Here is a 17,978-nt window from a genome sequence, read left to right on the forward strand (position 1 = left end):
CTTTAATGCATTAAAGGTAGGGAAAGAAGTGAGCTCTCCACGCAAGCTCTGAACGAAGGGCAGGAAATGGCTGGGTAGAGGTGACGACACAGGTTGGCATGGGACAGAGAATAGTGGCAGCAAAGTGGGAAAGGAGGAAGCCTAATGTTTTCCAGACTGAGCAAAGGACAGTGTCCAGGGGACAGTCCACATAGCCGGCCGAGGCTCCCGTATGAGCTGGGGTAAGGGTGATAGTTCCCAGGTGGACAATGAGTACGCGCTCCCCCTGGGAACTTGCACAGGAAGCCATGCAGGGAGACAAGGACAGGGCTCCCGGAGCTCTGGCACTGATCAACGGCTTGGGAAAGAGCAGGCTTCCTGTGTGCCCTCTCTTCTATTCTCTTCTGCTTGGCCAAGGGTCCTGGGGCTGGCTGGCTTCTTTCCTGGCACAGAGCAGACAGGCAAACGCAGCCTTGGGGCTGGAGTAGAAGCCCAGAGAGGCCAGGCCAGGTTCGCTGAGCTAGGAATAGGGGTAGGGGAGGCACGGGAATGCAGTGTGGGGATGTGTGGGGGGACATAGCAATACACAGAGGGTGGAGGAGAGGACTGCAGAAGGGCTCATGTCTGCTAGGAGCGGGACCCATTTTGCTATTGTTTTCTTTTTGAGACTCGATCTCGCTCTATAGTCCAGACTGCCCTGGATCTCCCTGTGTAGCCCAAGCTGGCCTTGAACTCACTGCAATCCCCGTGTCAGCTTCCTTCTGAGTGCTGGGATTACAGGTGCGAGCCATCATGCCAAGCTTTACCTTGCTATTTTTGAAGCAATACCATTTGAGATCTCTTTTAAATTGTTTTGCTGTCACTGAACTGAACACCTGTGCACACAAAGCCAAAGCCAAAATAGTAGTTGCAGCACTCATGGTAGTAAGTACATTCAGTTTTATGTAATAGTTGCTAATGCTACATCCATTTTATAGAAAAGAGAATCAAGGAAGGGAAGGGTCAAATTGATTTTCCCAGGGTCACACAACCAGAAGTTCAGGAACTGAATCCTGGTACTTGAACTTACGGAAACTAAAGAACTTAAGATTTTTTTAAAAAAAATTTGCTATCAAATATTTTAACATATTTTTCTGTTAAAAATAAAGAGGTAGAATTCTGTTGGCTCCAGACATCTTAAGCAGTTCTTCTAGCTTGGAGATTTGTTAAAATATACACAGAGAACCATGCTATGTATGGGTGGGGAGGGGCACTAATGTTCTTTCACAGAATAAAATGTGCTTTTCTTTTCTCCCACGCACCGAGCACCCAGAGAAGTGTTGATTCTGGGTAGGCGTTGGCCGAACCCATGGAATAAAACTCACAAGGCACTGCGTGTGTGGCTGCCCAAGTGGGGTCAGACAAAAGTGCTGTTCACAGTCCTCGATTCCTTCAGGCATTGGGATGCTCCATTATTTTCTAATAATCATTTTTATTTTATTTTATTGATATTTTTGTCACAGTTGGGATTGAACTTTGCACTGAGTTCCATCCCTAGCCTTTTATAAAGTTTTTAAAAATTTTGAGACAGGGTCTCACTAAATTACTAAATTTTGCCTAGGACAGGCTCAAACTTGTGACAGCCTCCCAGAGTGCTGGGATTACAGCCATGTGGTACCATGCCCAGATACTGGTTTATAGAGGCGACTTCTTTGCTTTGCATCATGATTTATATATAGATGTCCCCCAAAGCCACATGCTCTCACAGGTAGATTACAGGGGTGTGATACCCATCAGTGAATTAGTCCACTGATGAGTTTATAGCTAAATGTGATGTCGGGAGGCGAAGCCGGATCAGAGACAGCGGGTTACCAGGGTTGTAGCCTGGAAGAGTCTGTCTCTTTCCTCCCTTCACCTTTCTCTCCTTTCTTCTACCATGCCACAAGCTTTTCCTCCTCTACCACGCCATCCCACCTTGGAGCCAAGCCAACCAAGGACTGAAACATCTACAAGCTGTGAGCCAAAATAAACCTCTTGTCCTCAGAAGTGTGGGTGTAGTGTTGCGTCTCAGTAGCAAGAATGTAACTAAAGTGGGTTATACCAGAAAAGTGGGGTTATACCTGTGAGTACCTGACATGTTGCTCAGAAGCCTCTGCAATTACTCTGTAGGAGAGGTTTGGAACGGTTTGGAGATGCAGACTTTGAAGGAGACTGAGATTAAGGGTTGAATAATCTGATAGAGGAAATTTCAAGGAAGTCTACTGTTACACCAGCAGCATGGTTACTGTTGGGGGTTGTTATCTACCTCTATGTTGAGAAGAGTGAAGACAGCAGCTGAAGGAAATAAAAAGTTTTAAGTTTGGCGGGAAAGGAAGCACTGGGAAAGCTGAGGCGTGCAGAGATAGAGCAGAGGGGAACTTGGTTGCTAAAAATATTAGCATTAAAAAATACAACAGGACAGAGGAAGTTCCTGTTGAGGGTATGAGAAACCAGTAAGGACAGTCCTTTGCAGGCTCAAAACTGCAAAAGTGAAAGACTTTGCTTTGAGAAGAGAGCTCCAGGGAACTCAGTTTGAGAAGGGGCGAAAGGCATTGATTCCCTGGGATTCAGGCCACCACGCTCAGCTACCCAGGCACACAGAGGCCCCCGCAAACTAGCAAGATGCTGTGAGGCCAGACTACTGTTCCACCTGGCTGCAGACCTTGGTGTCATGCATGTGATGCTGGTCCTAGATGCATGCAGAATACAACAGTTTTTTATGGTTGGGAAGGCTTCTACCCAGATTTCAGTGTAAGGCCTGGGAAGGCAGTGTGTGAAGCTGTGAGAGTGGAGGTGACGGTGCAGTGAAGACCCCAGGATGCTGGAAAAGCCAGGAACACGCATCAACTGAGGAAAAATTGCAAGAAGTGAGCAAAGCTGGCCCAAGGGAGAAGCCATGAGGGCTACCAGCAGTGCCACCGCAGCAGGGCTGCCCGAGCCCTTTGGAGATGCATTTGCCGCAACTGGACATGAAACTACACCAATTAATGTTTGCCCTGCTGGGTTTTAGTTTAGCTTTCGTCGCAGTCCTTTCTTCCTGTTTCTGCCTTTTGGGGAGAGAATGCTTACCCTGTTTCTTCGTAAGTTTTGAACTTTTCCTTTTTATTTTCATAGGGGCTCAGAGTAAATAGTCTTAAATCTCAGAGGTGTGAGACTTGGACTTTTCAACAAGACTAAAACAGTGAGGACTCTGGCAACTCTCAGAGCTGGATCTTGCATAGAGACACACAGGAGTCTTGAAGAGGTTAAGGCCAGAATGTTATGGTTTAGATCTTGATATTCCCCCCTACCCCCAAGCCTCCAAGAATGTTAACTTGAAATAAAGTCACAGAGAAGGACTCAAGAATAAGTGGTTTTAGTGCCAGTCGTGGGCCTCGTTGGCGATGTGTCCTTCCCTCAGGCTGAGGTGGGCACACAAGTGTCACTTGTCCTCCCGTCTTTTCTTCCCCCTCCCTCTGGTCTGCTGGACTTCTGTCCGGGGGTTGAGTGAGGAGGAGCTTTACTGGATCCAGCCGGATTTAAACTCAGCAGCTCTTCTTGCCAGGGTGGGCTGCCCCTCTGTAGGGACAGGTCCTCAGGTTTTCACTGTGTGTACATATTCATGATCTCCTGGGCATATTGGGAACAAAGAGGAGTAAAGCGGGTTTGCATTTATCTGTATGTGTTCAAGTGTGACTTCCTGTCTTGGTGGGTCATTTCTTTCAAATGCTGGGCTACAGTTTTTAAAATACATTAAACATTTGACTGCTTGTCTTTCAGTGAAATTTAAAAACCAGAATAACATAAACACGTCTTCTAACTTTAGGATTCTAGTTTTGGTTTATATGCATGTCCCTTTACAGGACGATTTAATAGTTATCCCTTTAATGTGTATCATGATTGAGATTTTGTTTGTTTCTTTATTAGTGGAGAAATGGCCCAAGCTGTCTTTGAACTCCCAGGGTCAGGGACCCTGTTGCCTGGACCTCCAGAGTCTTGAGGCCGCCGGCACTCCTAGGCTAGGCCGGTGATTATTGAGTTTTGATTGCTGTTTTTGGGAGAGTTCACCACCACTGTTACAGTACTTGTAAGTGGTAAGGTCCACATAAGATGCTTGTACTTGATCCTCTTTACCAAATTCTCCGCATGTAACACACAAGACAGAAAGCACTTTTCCAGCATTTCATTCAGCAACCCTGGCGTTTTATGATTGCTTATTCTGCACTTGTTCAGACAGGGGTAGGGGTGAACTACTGGGAATGGAAGGGGGCGTCTCCAGCCCAGTGGCCCAAAGCAAACTGACTTTACTTCTGGGTTTAACAGCCCTACCCCCAGCTCTGAAATCCCAACCACCCGGAGTCAGGCTCCCCCACACCATCCAGCTCCAAAGATCAAACCAGGCCCGTGGCTTGCACGACCCTGACTCACACGCCAGCGACCGAGTTGAGGGCCCGGCTGTCCCGGGCTTCGCGAGGAAGCTGCCATTCAGCGAAGACCGAGCTGGCGCTGGAAGTTTGTCACCACGCCCAGAGTTCGTGTGTGGGCTGGACCCGGCCGCAAAGCGGCAAATTGGGCCGCAGCCCCGGGTGACAGAGGCCCGGCCCAGCGGCAGAAGTCCGGGACGGCGGAGAGAAGCGGCCGCGTCCGGACGCAAAGATCGCGGCGCGGCCCGGGGCTGCGGCTCGGCTCCGGACGGCGGCGACCCCGAGGAGCCCCGCGCCCCGCCACCAGGGCACCCGCGCACCCGGCGAGGCCCCACTTCCTCCTCCGCGGCCCCGCCCCCAGAGGCCCGCCCCGCCCCCGCCCGCCCCCGCCCCCACAGGCCCCGCCCCGGGCCCGCCCCCACATGCCCCGCCCCCGCCCCGCTCCCATAGGGCCCGCCCCCGAGGCCCCGCCCCGGCCCCGACGCAGCGCCGCCCCGCCCCGCCCCGCGCCCCACTTCCCGCGGCCCGCGCGGCTCGGCTGCCGCGTCCCCGGCCCGCGTCCCCGGCCCGGCCCGGCCCGGCCCGCGCGCAGGAGCGGGAGCCCAGCAGCGCCGCCATGGCCCCGCCGCGCGCGCGCCTCCTCCCGCTGCTGCCGCTGCTGCTCGCGCTGCCCCGCGGCGGCGCCTTCAACCTGGACGCCGACGGCCCCGCCGAGTACGCCGGCCCCGAGGGCAGCTACTTCGGCTTCGCCGTGGACTTCTTCGCGCCCAGCGCGTCCTCGTAAGTGGCCGCGAGGGGACCCGAGCCGGACCCCACGCCGCACCCCAACCCCGAACCCGCGCTTTCGGGGGACCCCGAGTGCGCGTCTCCAGCCGAGTCCCGGACCCGCTCCGAGCCGCCGGGGCTGCGGGCCGAGCTCCCCGAGTCCCGTCCCGGCCGTGAGACCCAGGCGCCCGCGGCACCTTCTGTCATTGTTCCCCGGGATCGCGGGGTGCGCCCGGGTTAGGGGGCGGGCTGCCGGTGCCCAAAAGCTGCGGTCTTGAGAGGTCCGGGGGCGGCTTCGAGTTGCCCACGTCCCGCGTGGCAGCGAGCCTCAGGATCGCAGTCCCGGGTGTCGGATGGAAAGTTTCTCCGCTTCGCCGGGGCTGACGCGCTGTCCCCTCCCCGCCCCCACGGCGCGGTACAAACCCTGATTTAATCGGTGTCCGCCCGCGGGATGCTTTTGTGATGTTTACATCTGGTTTCCAAGCAGGGAGCTGTTCTTCTCTCGCCTCTGAGCGCTTACACATAGTAGCCAGTTTTCGAGCATTTTCTGGGACGTGAGGTGTCCTTTTGCGCCGGAGATGCACGGGGTGATTTTGATGGTCAGCACTGGGACGGGAACGCTCTTCCACTGCAAATACGCCTGGCTGGAGGCAGCCTAAGGAGTTTTTAAATGATACCAGGACTTGCTACAGGGTTTATTCTTGGCGTTTTTCTAAATGGTACTAAGTGTCACGCAGCTATCTTCGCAGCAGTGCATAGTGTGGACGCAGTTAGTGGAAACTGGCTCCGGCTTTCTGTAGCAAAATTTGTTTTTGCAGTTACAGTGCTTCCTGTGCGACCTGAGCACAAATTTTCCAGATTGAGAGAATCATTTTTTTTTTTTTTTTTTTTGGTGGGAGGCGATGGAATCAATTTGGGGATACCAAGCATCCCCAAACCCAGCCCCTCCATGTAATCATTTTAGTTAGCTTAAGTTCGACAATTTTATTTCCAGGTATTTTTAAGTGTGCTACTTTCTAGGCTCGAGTATCTTAGTTGCTTCCAAAGGTGTGCTTTTAGATTTGATTTGCACAAAGATTCTAATAATTGTGGAAGCATATTTCCTGTTTTGACAAGAGTTCCTGTGATACAATGTTTTGGGAATGTTATTGTTAGTAGTTAAAACCCATAGTGTTCAGCATAAGGATACAGGAGAGGTTTCCAAATGGGGTGGGAATGGGGCTATTGGGGGCCAACCCTGACCCTTTGTGCTGACCTATAGCTCTAACCCTCACACTTTTTTTTTTTTTTTTTTTTTAAATATTGAGATGGGGCCTTGCTAAATTCATAAATTGTCCAGGTTGGGCTCGAATTTGTCATCCTCTTGGATCAGCCTCAAGGAGTGCTGAAGTGATAGGTGTGCAGTATCTCATTTCTTATTCATGTTTTTATGTACTTGCAAGTGTTTTTACCAGGGAAAGTGCAGTAATACTGAATGTTACTGATATTTGCTGCTTTGGGTGTAAGCATGTGGTTGATATTAGGCCAGTCATTTAGGATCACTGAACTGTGATCTCTCAGATTATAATATTTTAAAATATTCATCAGCAACTTTGTTACTAGTCGATTAGGGAGCTCCAGGTGTAGCCTCATCTAAAAAATGGAAACCAGCTTTGAGTTGTTTTTTTCAACAAAAAATATAAACAAGTGTTTCTACTTACAATTTCTTTTTAGATTAAACAAAGCTGAATGTGAAGTATGCTTAATTTTGTAAAAAGGCACCTTTGAATTTAATAAACGTTGGAATCCTAGGTATATGGAATGTCATCACTCTGTTATTACTTGGGGGAGCTATGGTTGATATTTGATGTTATCATAAACTTATAAATGAAAACCAAATAAAAATGTGTTTGGAAATAAAACAGTTCCATTCCTCAGCGGAAGAACTAGCAAAGAATCACAGTTGACGTCCACTTCTGCATCTTCCATTTTAAACCATCAAGTACCTTGGGCAAGGTGGAGAATCATTTTGAGCCTCATTTTTCTTGTTACAGAGAACTATTAAATTATGGTCATGTGGTCATTGTGAAAGCGAATAGATTAATGTTTACTAAGCAGGAGAGAAAATAAAGTACTAAGCAAAACTGTGAAAGTAGGTCCTCAAAATACCACTTTAGAAATGAGCCTTAGGTTTGAAATCAAAATTCACAAAGATACTGATCCAAAATAATGAAAAATAAAAAGTTAGCACTCCGTTCTTTTTTTCTATAAGCATTACTTTATGGGAACCATGTTGTTAAAATGGCATAATATTTAAACATTGGGCAAAGGCTAAGCACTAGTCATGTTTTTCTTGTGGAGAATAATTGGGGAAATTAAAATCTTGCATATTAGGTTAATAATAATAATAATATTTTACATCAGTAAAACTCTATCGTAGTTCACAAAGCAATTTTGCTCATAGCGCTTTTCATTCTGCAGTACAAACCGCCAGATGATGGTGGGGGAAGCTGATCAGATAAGAAACCTGAGTCTGTGCAGCTCAGCCTTTGGTGGTTTGAGCAGGTTGCTGTGTAGGGGCAAGGGAGGTATCTCAGTCACTTTCCTTATCACTGGGATGAGGATGTCCTTCTGGATACCTGAGGTTTAAGGGAGGAAACATTTATTTCCGCTTGTTTGTAGAGGTTTCTACGCACCTGGCAGAGCAGCATGGTGGAGGAGGGCTGGGGCTGCTCCTGACATGGTGTCCAGGAAGCAGGGAGTAAATCAGAGGAGGGCTGGGGAGGGAAATACAGCCTTCCCCATAAAGCCCATCTCGACCCACGTCTTCTAACCAGACCCCACCGCCTCACTAACAGCAAGCCAGTGATCAGCTCCCACGATTCAGTCCCTTCCAAAGGTGCTGCCTGTGCTCACATGAGGCTTTAGGGGGATATGTGGTTATAAACCATAACATTCTGCCCCTAGCCTCTGCATATTTCTCTGCAAAATGCATTCAGTCTTATCACTAGGAGTTGTCAGTGTTCTAACAATTCCAGCATTATTGAAAAATCCAAGTTCAAAATCTTCCCTGAGCCCTGAGCATCTGTGAAAATAGAAAAGAAAATCCAACACTTCCAGCAGACGATGGCATGTGGTGAACATGCCCATTCCAGAAGGGAGGAACTGTATAGAAAGAAATTGGACCAAAGGACGAGGAAACCCAACAGGGTGAACGTTAAATTCCATGTCTAGCACCAAGTACAAGGTGTGGTAAGCTGTGATTGCCAGAGAGCTTGGGTGGCCCTACCCTGTGACATTCCTGGTGTCTGCAGCCCTCACAGGCCGCTGCTTGGGCTGGCTTTGCTCACTGCCTGTGGCTCTTCTCAGACCCGTGTTCCTACCATCTCCAGCATCCTGGGTCTCCACTGTGCTTTTAGTTCCGCTCTCACGGCTTCATGCGCTGTCTTCTCCCTGTCACACTGTGTGCTTCCAGGCTTTCTTCTGAAATCTAGGCGGAAGTTTCCCGGGTCTCACAAATCAAGTACTCTTCTGCGTATAAAACCAGCATCAGCAATGCTAAGGTCTGCTGCCAAGGTCTTGAGCAGCAGCTGGCCTTCCTTGTGGCGTGGCAGTGGAAGTCTCTAAGTGCCTGCAGTGCGCATTGCTGAGAACTGAACCCCGGGAATGAATTCTCTTAAGTACCCTTTCTCCAGGATGATGCCTGGGGGACTATTTTCCCCAAAGGAAAGCCTTTCACTTTTGCGGTTGTGAGCCTGTAGAGAGTGAGCCCTTGTTAGTTCCTTGCATGTCCTTAAGCTGTTCTTATTGTCCTATAAAGTATTTGGCTTCTTTTAAATGCTAATCTTTTAGCAGCCAAGCTTTCCTGTGCTTTCTCTTGCAGGACCCATTTTACCAGAGGATCCCCTCTGGCCTAACTCATAACTGTTCAAAAGTGTTTTCCTCTCCTGAATTTCAGTATAAACCTGGTTAAAGGGGGGCAAGCAGTATTCATGCCACAGCCTTAACAATGGACTGCCTTAAAATTTCCTCCACAAGATTAATTAGTCTGCTGCCCTTATTTTCAGTCTGTACAAAGTCTCAGGACATGAGCAAAATATAGACAAAGCATGACATACATGTCATGAAATCCAACTGCCAGTGCAGTCTGTGTTGCCACCAAAAACTTCCTGAGCCTGGTCTTTACCATCTGCGTATTTTACCCTCATTCCTGAATCTCCCACCGAGCTCCACTGACAGCATTCCCAGGCTGCTGCTGCTTCGGGCATCTGCAGAACTTCCCACACTCCTCCCTCCTATGAACCAGTTCCAAAGACACCTGCACCACATGGTCAGGTAGTCAAGCAACGACCTTATTCTGTATCAACATCTGTCTTAGTTACTCCCCTCATTGCTGGGCAAAATATGTGGCACTCACCATTTAAGGTTTATTTTGGCTCTTGCTTCAGTCCGTAGTCCGCTGACTCCAAGACAGGATGGCCTGGCAGTGGGGTGTGGCGGAGGAGGGTGCCTTTGTGTGCATGGCATCGAAGCCAGGGAAGGTCTAGGAAAGGAGGTGGAAGCCACTGGTGTGGGCCACCGCAGCTCAGCTGGAAGCCCTATAATCCACTCACTTGCCAGATGATGACAGGAGGCATTGGGGTCTTCGAGATACAAACCGTAACAAAGCCTGTGAAAAATTAAAAATTAGCATTCCATGTCTTTCTGTAAGCATTAATTTATGAGAACTACGTTGATAAACTGGAATAAAATTTAAAGATAGGGTAAAAGCTGAGAACTAGTCATATTCTTAGGGAAAATAATGGGGAAAAGAAAAAATGTTCATACTGGGTTGATATAACACTGATGGTATTTTTTACATTGGTAAGCCACTATTTATAGTTTATAAAGCTCCATTACTCACACCTCATTTCCCCTGGGCTGTAAGAGAGTTGGTAATCCATTCTTACAGATGAAGACAAAGAGGCCAGAGAGGTCACGCTGCAGTGATTGTAGCAGGTTACTGTGAGTTTGGGGGGGGGATTAAAAGAGTGTGAGAGACTCAAATCTCACTTCTTATCTTCGGATATTACATTTTAAAAGAAGAAGAAAATCTCTTTATTCTCCAACTGCTATGTTATATAGCTCCTATTTTACATGCATAAATATAGCATTTATAATATATATTTATACCTATCTCGCATATGTTTCATGTAATATATCTGTATCTATTGATATTTATATCTATCTATCTATATGAATAATCCTGACCCTGGATTTAAATGCTTGCCTTTCCCCTGTTAGGGGACAAGTGTAAGTTTGGTTTGGTTTTGTTCTTCTTGCAATACAGATGCCAAAGACAAGAGGTGGATGAGTTTGTAAAGGTCCTTTTGAATCTTCATTATCCTCAGTCCTATTCTGGCAACACCAGGAAAGGTCTGTCCCTTTCCCCTGGCACTGGGGACTGAGCCCAGGGCCTTCACACTGAGCTGTATCCTCTCCCTTTTGTACTTTTTTTTTCTTTTCTTCAAATTTTGAGGCAGTATCTCGTGCAGTTGTCCAAGCTGGTCTCAAATTTATGGTCCTCCCTCAGCCTCCCAGAGAGCTGAGATCACAGGTGTGCGCCACCATGCCCAGCTTTGGAAATGCCTTTAACTTACACTGCCACCTTGCCTGTGTCTCAGATCCCAAAGTGGAGCTTAATTCACTATCCCATGGCTGATGCCTCATTTCTTCCTGAGGACTGCTTCCTGACTCCTGTGACTAAAAACGAACTCTTTCCCCGAGAGATGTCAGGTGCACCTTCGTTCCTATTAAAAGTGCCATCTTTGCTCTGTTGCCCTGGAAATAATTTCATATTCCTCCCTCTCGTTTTCTATTTTATTCTGTCTCTCCTGCTGCACTCCTCCAGTATTAGTCAGTGCTTAGTCACCAGGCTGAAGTGCTCTGAAATTCTTCCTGGTTAAGGTTTTCTTTCTACTCTGTGTCTCTGGATCTCAACCCCGGTTATCTGAGTGTGACCTGTGGGCCCTCACTTCCTCCCTGATCCCCTGACCTCTTAGGCCTGCCAAGCCTCTTCCTTTCCACCAGTTTTATATTTTGGAAACATCCTTTTGGATCCCCGTGTTCATCTGCTGCTAAGGTTAGGGTTAGCACTGTGTGCTGTCCTGCACGGATTTTGTCAGATCTCAAGTTCCTTTGAAGAGTGATGCCAGCTAATGTTCTTAAAATGCAGCCTAGCTCTGGCTGCGTTAGTTGATTTTTCTCATCGCAGGTGACTTGTAGACATAGACTCTCCTCTGTATTTAGGAGGCAAACCTTGGGTTACTCCTGGTGAAGGCGGCACATTTGTAGGAAGTTAGAGAAGGAAAGGGTACGGCGTTTGTAGCAGTGGCTTCTGCTGTGCATCATCCAACTGCGAACTCAGTAGCTTTTTTTCTTAAGCAAAAGTAAACCTGAAACTGGAATTGCAGCTCAGAAGTAACACTTGGCTCACTTCTCTACAGGCTTCATTTTCTCTGTCCCTGCATATTTTTGTCAGAAGCCCTTATGGTCAAGGTCCGTTGGTCACCCAGAGTCAGCTAAGTAGATGCGACCTGCTTTATCTTGGAAAGGGCCCAGCTGAAAGCGGCCAAATAACTGAGTTCATTTGGAGGGTTTGAGAAATGTGCTTGTCATTGTTTGGCCGGCTGCCTGCCCTTCCTCCGGAGTCCTGGTCGCATTCCCGGAAGCCGGGGCCTTGGAGCTCACTGTGGAGGGGATGCAGAGGGCACCGGCTCTTTCTCTGGTGCTGGCTGCTTCTCTGTTCTCCTTCCCCTTCCCACACTCGGGCCCCCTCAGACCCCTTTCCTCTCCTCTTCCTCCCTGTGCCTTCATGCTTCCTGCCTCCCATTCTTCTGTACCCCCTCACCTCTCTGAGCAGCTCTCCATGTGCTGTAAGAGCCTCCGTGTGGACAGGAATCCTAAGTGTGAAATGGGGCACCTCAGTGAACGAGATCCCATCCAGTCATCCGGGCAGAACAGTGGGCTCAGGACCCCGAGGTGTTCCTGGGGCCGGGAGCTGGACTTCATCAGTTCATACCTGAAGACTGCGGGAACTAAGCTGCTCGGCTGCAGACTCACAGGCAGGAGCTCTCTGGTCAGCCTCCTCCCACTAGCGGGTGTAGACACAACTGTGTCAGCCTCTGGTCTTCAGTGGAGTTCATTACCTGACTTTTTGTGGCCCTTGGAGAAAGCCAAGGAAAGAAAAGCCCTTCCTTCTAAAAACAGCTTTTGAGTTTAAACTTTGCCTTTTTCTTTTCCTGTTCAGATGCCATCATCTTGTATTTTTGTGTTGCTTATCGACTTTCTAAATCTGCACTTACCCACTGTCAACCTTGAGAAAATTTCTGTCTTAGGGCTGTGGTGGTTACTATGGATCTCTGCTCACCAGTACCAGGGTGACAGGCTGGGAGACTCACCGTGACTTCCTTCCCTGGTCTGTAGAGTTTATAACTCTTAGCCCAGAATGGTTTCCTTCTAGCAGTGTTGCTGGGCTTGCAAATATTTATTTCTGCTGTGTGGCTTTTCTTACTTGAAATAAGCTGTTGTAGACACTCATTAGACATTCTTAGAAGAACTTTAAGTAAAGATTCTTTGATTTTTTTTTTTTTTACCAAGCATTTCATTATCAGATTGTGTGGGTGTGAGTGTGTGTGAGTGTGTGTGGTGTGCTTTGCCTTTCATAGCTCTTCCCTTGCTCAGACAGTACAGCATACCTGACCACCTTGCGGCCTTTATTGTGTGCAGATAATTTTTTCAGCACCCACCTCCTGCTTAGGGCTTTAGAATGTCTCCACCTCTCCATTTTTCTCTTCCGAAACTCACTGGCCCAGCATTTAGGTGTGACAGGGCCCACAGTCCACTGTATCACTCACTCAGGTGGCTCCCGGCCAGGCCGCAGGAAGGCACAGGTCCATGTTGGCACCCTCATCTCCCCATCACCTCCTGCCCCCGGAGGTGCGCATGGCCTGCTGGAGAGCAGCAGCCTGGTCGGTGCCCTGATCCCTGGGTGCCAGCAGTGCCAGGTTCACTCACATGCCCTCTGCCGCGCCCTTTCTTTGCCAAAGCCGTCCGCTAATAACTTCCCAGCTCCGACTTACGGTGCCAACCAGAGAAAGCATCTGAAGTCCAGAATCCAGTAGAGTTGTTCCTGCGGAGGTTGTGGCGAGGGTGACTCACGTAATTGGAGTGAGTGGAGGATGCTTCCTTCCAGGAGGAGTTGGGCGTGCAGGGACGCGCCTTGTTCTCCAGCTGGCTTCGGAGGGAGGCGCTGGCTGCTGAATTTCTTGCTGCTCTGCTATCAGCTTCTCTCGAGCTGCTGTGGCAGGCGTGAGGATGAATCAGAATCTGCTGTTTCAGAGGAGAAATTTGTTGGAAGGTGCAGGGAAGGTCTGATGAAAATGACCAGAGGATCCTAGAGTGCTGTGTGGGGACAGCCTGGAACCAAGTTTGCCTGCTGGTACCAGGTGGCTCTTCGGAACTGGTTCTCCGCTCCTGAGTACCCTGGCGTGGTCCACACCACTCCAGACATGCTTTGTGCTGGTGTTGCCACCCAGAAGAACCAAGCCCTTTTTAAAATACAGACTTCAAAGCTGGGTGTGGTGGCACATGCCTGTAACCCCAACTCTGGGGAGGCTGAGGCAGGAGGATTGATGTGAGTTCAAGGCCAGCCTGAACTACATAGTGAGACCCTGTCTCTAAAACAAAACAAAATGAAAACCAAAAAGCACAACAACAACAAAAAAGATGTAGACTTCAAAAGCATACTTGCTTAAACTGTTCTCATCAGCATACAAAGAAAAAAAAAATCATTGCATTCTGATGAAGAAGGGCAAGTTTATGATTTTTGTATTCAAAAAAATTTTTTTATTACAGTGCTGAGCATCAAACCTGGGGCCTCACACATTCTAGGCAAGGGCTCTCCATGCCCAGCTCGTTGGTCTGATTGTTTGTTATTATCAAAGGAGAAAACGTGAATGTCATGTGCACATTTATGTGTATATAAATTTACACATTACAGTTTACTTATTTAAGTAATAGAGCTGTGTGAGTCAACTCTGCTGTGAAAAAGCCTGGAGCGGCTTGTGATGACCAGAAACTGACATCTTCCTCATGTAGGAATGGCAGGACTTTTATACAGCCTTACATATTTTATCTTCCTTATGAAGGATTCTAGCTGAATGAAAACTTAGCTGACTTCCTACCCTGAATCTCTTTGTTCTCAGAGCTGTTCCGCTGCCAAAAGTGACTGCAGAAAACTTTATTCAACAGGGCGTGGTGTGGTTGGGAGTCTGATTCTGATTTGACTTTGGAGATTTTAAGATCTGTCTCCGGAAGCAGGATATTTGTACCCCAGCTACACACACAGCCTGTTTCTGTCTGGTTCAGGGGGACTGCAGCCGTAAGCAGAAACAGTGAAAGGACACCCAGGATTTGGAGGTAGACTTACTTACATCGACGGGGACCCATGGGTATCGTTCCCAGGATACCAGGCCCCAGTCTCCAGTGATCTAGGCCTACATGGGATAAGCAAGCAGGAGGTGCAGAGGCAGAATGGCTTGTCCCTTGGGGACTGGTTTATACAGTGTGCAGCACAGTGATCAGCTGTTTCTTAGAGACAAGAGCAACGGGAACTGGAACAGGAACTGTTACCTGAGCCACTAAGAAACTCAAGTACCCTGGCTGGGGTGGGGGTGGGGCATTTTCTGCTACAGGATCTTTGGATGCTGCCCAGAATAAAAGAATCTGACATTGATTAGAAAAGCTAAAACAAGACCACTTGCAATGGAAGATGGGAGTTTTGTTCATAGTTTCACAAAAAGGGAAAAAACCTGCATGGGTTTCCTTTGCCGGGAGAATGTGAGCACCTCAGTGTTTAGCGAAGTGATGCAGTGGTGAGACAGCCTTGATTTTGTGCTTTCTTTGTTTGCCTCTTCTGTGTCTCAACGACCTCCACGCTGTATCCTCAGAGCCCCAGCTGTCACTTAGGTGCCTTGGTGACTGTCCGCAGCCCTCTGTGACCTGATCGTGTGGTTTCCCATGTGTCTCCACATCTCACCCCCTTGGTCCTCCACACACTCCTCCCATCCAGACACCCAAGAACAAAACTCTGCAGGGCGTGGTGGCTCAGACCTGTCATCCAGCACTCAGGAGGCTGAGGCAGGAGGATCGCCATGAGTTCAAGTCTAGCCTGGGCTACATAGCAAGACCCTGTCTCAAGAACAAAACAAAAAAAAAAAACAAACACCCCCCTCAAAACAGCCCAAGGTGGCCCCTGTGAATCACCCCCTCTTCATGTGTTGGAAGCCCCTGCTGCCCTGCTCCTCCTTCCACTCCAGGGCTTCTCCAGTCTTCCCTGCCCTGTAGCTCACCCTCACTTCCTGGTGCTGTGACACAGCTCTCGCTCTCCTGGCTCCATTTTTGCTGCTTTCCGTAGGCCATGGAGTCAGGTTTTGTCAGGCTTCAGATGCACTGTGGGGGTAAAATCCAGCCCCACTCCCCTTACTTTCCTGGGCTCTCGGGGTTATTTTGTGCCACACCCAGCCTCTCTCTCAGGGGCCCCACCTCTTCCCTGGGATTCCTGTCCTCTTGCATCTTCATTGTTGCCCAGATGCTTTGGCACATGCCTATAATGTCAGCAATGTGGGAGGCTGAGGCAGGAGGATCACAAGTTCAAGGCCAGCCAAGGCACTTTAGCTAGAACCTACCTCAAAACAGAATATCTAATGGATGTCAAAAGATTAACACAAACCAAACAAAACTTCCTGGACTATTGTTAGCATACATGTAAGAAACACCCTTTAACCACGTGACATTGAATAATCTGTGATTTTAAAGCATACAATTTGAATAGCATCCGTATTTAAATGAATGTCACTCTGAAATTTTCTTATAATGTGTCAGGATGAATAAACTATACCAAATAACATGTATGTGTGAGAAATTACCAAATGAATAAAATTATACCCTTACTGAATGATTTTTCTAAGGTATTTGTGAATAATGTTGGATTTGTGTGTATGTGTGTGTGTTTGCTTTTGAGACAGGGTCTTGCTGTGTAGCCAGGTTGGCCTTGAACTCACTGTGACCCTCCTGACTCAGCCTCCTGAGTTCTGGGATGACAGACGTGTGCCTTCGGACCCAGCATACTTGTAGATAATTGTAAGAGAATGATTGCTACTGCTGAGTCATTAGATACTGCTTCTGCCGTGTCATTTACGTCAGTGTTGCTGGCCCTTTGTATTTTAGCAGGATGTTTGTTCTGGTGGGCGCCCCCAAAGCCAACACCACCCAGCCGGGCATCGTGGAAGGAGGACAGGTCCTCAAATGTGATTGGTCCTCCAGCCGCCGCTGCCAGCCAATTGAGTTCGACTCCACAGGTGAGCGTGGATGCTGTGGTGCATTTTCTTGTTTTACATTTGATTTTTCAAAAATGTAATGATTTGATGAAACAACACATTTAGTCACCTCAGGACCACAAGAAATGTTATATAGGCAAATGATTTATGTGATTTTTACTCTACTTTCCTAGCCTGTGAAAGGTTTAAAAACACATTGTGTTTCCATTGTTCTGGAGGAACTTCTGGTCCAGAGGGAAGTGCCAACTAGCAGTTGGGCAGAAATCCATTGAGATGTTGTTACATTTTTTTTTTTTTTAAAGAGTGAGCCCCGATAGAGCAGAACTTCCTCCATCAGGCACACTGAAACCTAACTCATCTGCCACTAGAGCAGACGGACTCCCTAATCAAGAAAACATCCCAGCCCAGGGGGTGCTGTAAAATCCAGCCAGTGAGTCTGCACAGTCAGGTAAATGGAGGTGATTGGAAAGCAGAAAACACTTTTTAAAAACCTCTTCTCCAAACCTCACGGGACAAAGTGTAAACTATGCTTCCAGTAAGAGGGCCATATTATCTTTAGGGACAGATTCCAGTGGTGGTCAGGACTGTGGGGAAAAGGAGGAAAACAGCAGAAGGAGGATGAGAGTACATTGAAGTGTTTTTTTGTCTTTTTCTTTTTTATTGGTACCGGGAATCAAACTCACGATTGCCTGCTTGCAAGGCAGGTGCTTATGCTGCTGAGCTAAATCCCCAGCCCCAGTACACTGAAGTTTTATATTTACATCAGTGCAGTAAGATATAACCCTGGATCTGTTTATGTTGCTGTGTTAATATATCCTTGTGAGGGCTTAGAAAAATCTTCAGAGAGCTGAAACATCTCTTTTAGTTTAATAGTTTTTAAAAACTTTTTAATGATTATTGGTTTTGACAGAGCGCTTTGAAATAATTTTGAGCACAATTAACTTCTTTTTCTGTCTTGTTATTTACTGCTAGTTCTATAATACATTGTTTCTGAGAGTTAAAATATCATCAGAACAGGAGTGATGATGTGGTCTGCCCCTCTGAGTGTGGGGCTGAGCCAGGGGAAATGTCTGTCACTAAGCCAGCTGCTGAGGGGAGTTGGATCACAGGGCTTTTGGTTCTATTTTGTTTTGTTTCCATTTCAAATGGAAACAAAGTTTTGTTTTTTCCATCTATGGTCAATACTGGGAAAACCACACACAGTTAGTAAATAGGCTCAATTTTAACACAAGAGGAGAAATACCTTCTATTCAGATTATTATAGGCCAGAGGTTTATCTTGTGTCAAATTATGAATGCTATTAAGATGAATCATAGTTACGTATCTGTGGAATCCTTTACGTATGTTTTGGCTTTCAGTGTGTGACAAGATAATTTATTGCTGGTCTTTAAAAAAAAAATGTGACTTTGCATAGTGTTGAAAAACATGATCCATGCCTGTAATAACAAATTTCAGT

The 17,978-nt window shown here is 47.6% G+C and overlaps 1 protein-coding gene and 1 long non-coding RNA gene across 4 annotated transcripts in view; one reads left to right on the forward strand and one right to left on the reverse strand.

Moving 5' to 3' along the window:
- Positions 1–4,911: 4,911 nt before the first annotated feature.
- The window catches only part of Itgav (integrin subunit alpha V), a 76,859-nt gene continuing 63,792 nt past the window's right edge, over positions 4,912–17,978 (forward strand). For 2 of the 3 annotated variants that reach the window (XM_063259411.1, XM_063259413.1), the window contains exons 1-2: positions 4,912–5,180; positions 16,413–16,543. In XM_063259411.1, the coding sequence (XP_063115481.1) occupies positions 5,017–5,180; positions 16,413–16,543 (295 nt within the window). In that variant the 5' untranslated portion in view covers positions 4,912–5,016. The remainder of the gene's footprint in view (positions 5,181–16,412; positions 16,544–17,978) is intronic. The other variant, XM_063259412.1, reaches the window with a different exon arrangement.
- On the reverse strand, positions 6,379–13,588 carry LOC134478329 (uncharacterized). Its single transcript, XR_010050918.1, has 3 exons — positions 13,265–13,588; positions 9,562–9,813; positions 6,379–8,899 (listed from the first exon to the last, which is right to left on the reverse strand). It is a non-coding gene; the product is annotated as an uncharacterized LOC134478329 (long non-coding RNA).

Source organism: Cavia porcellus, unplaced genomic scaffold (assembly GCF_034190915.1).
Source record: "Cavia porcellus strain 051 isolate PalLab524CR breed Dunkin Hartley unplaced genomic scaffold, mCavPor4.1 scaffold_12, whole genome shotgun sequence".
Lineage (NCBI taxonomy): Eukaryota > Metazoa > Chordata > Mammalia > Rodentia > Caviidae > Cavia > Cavia porcellus.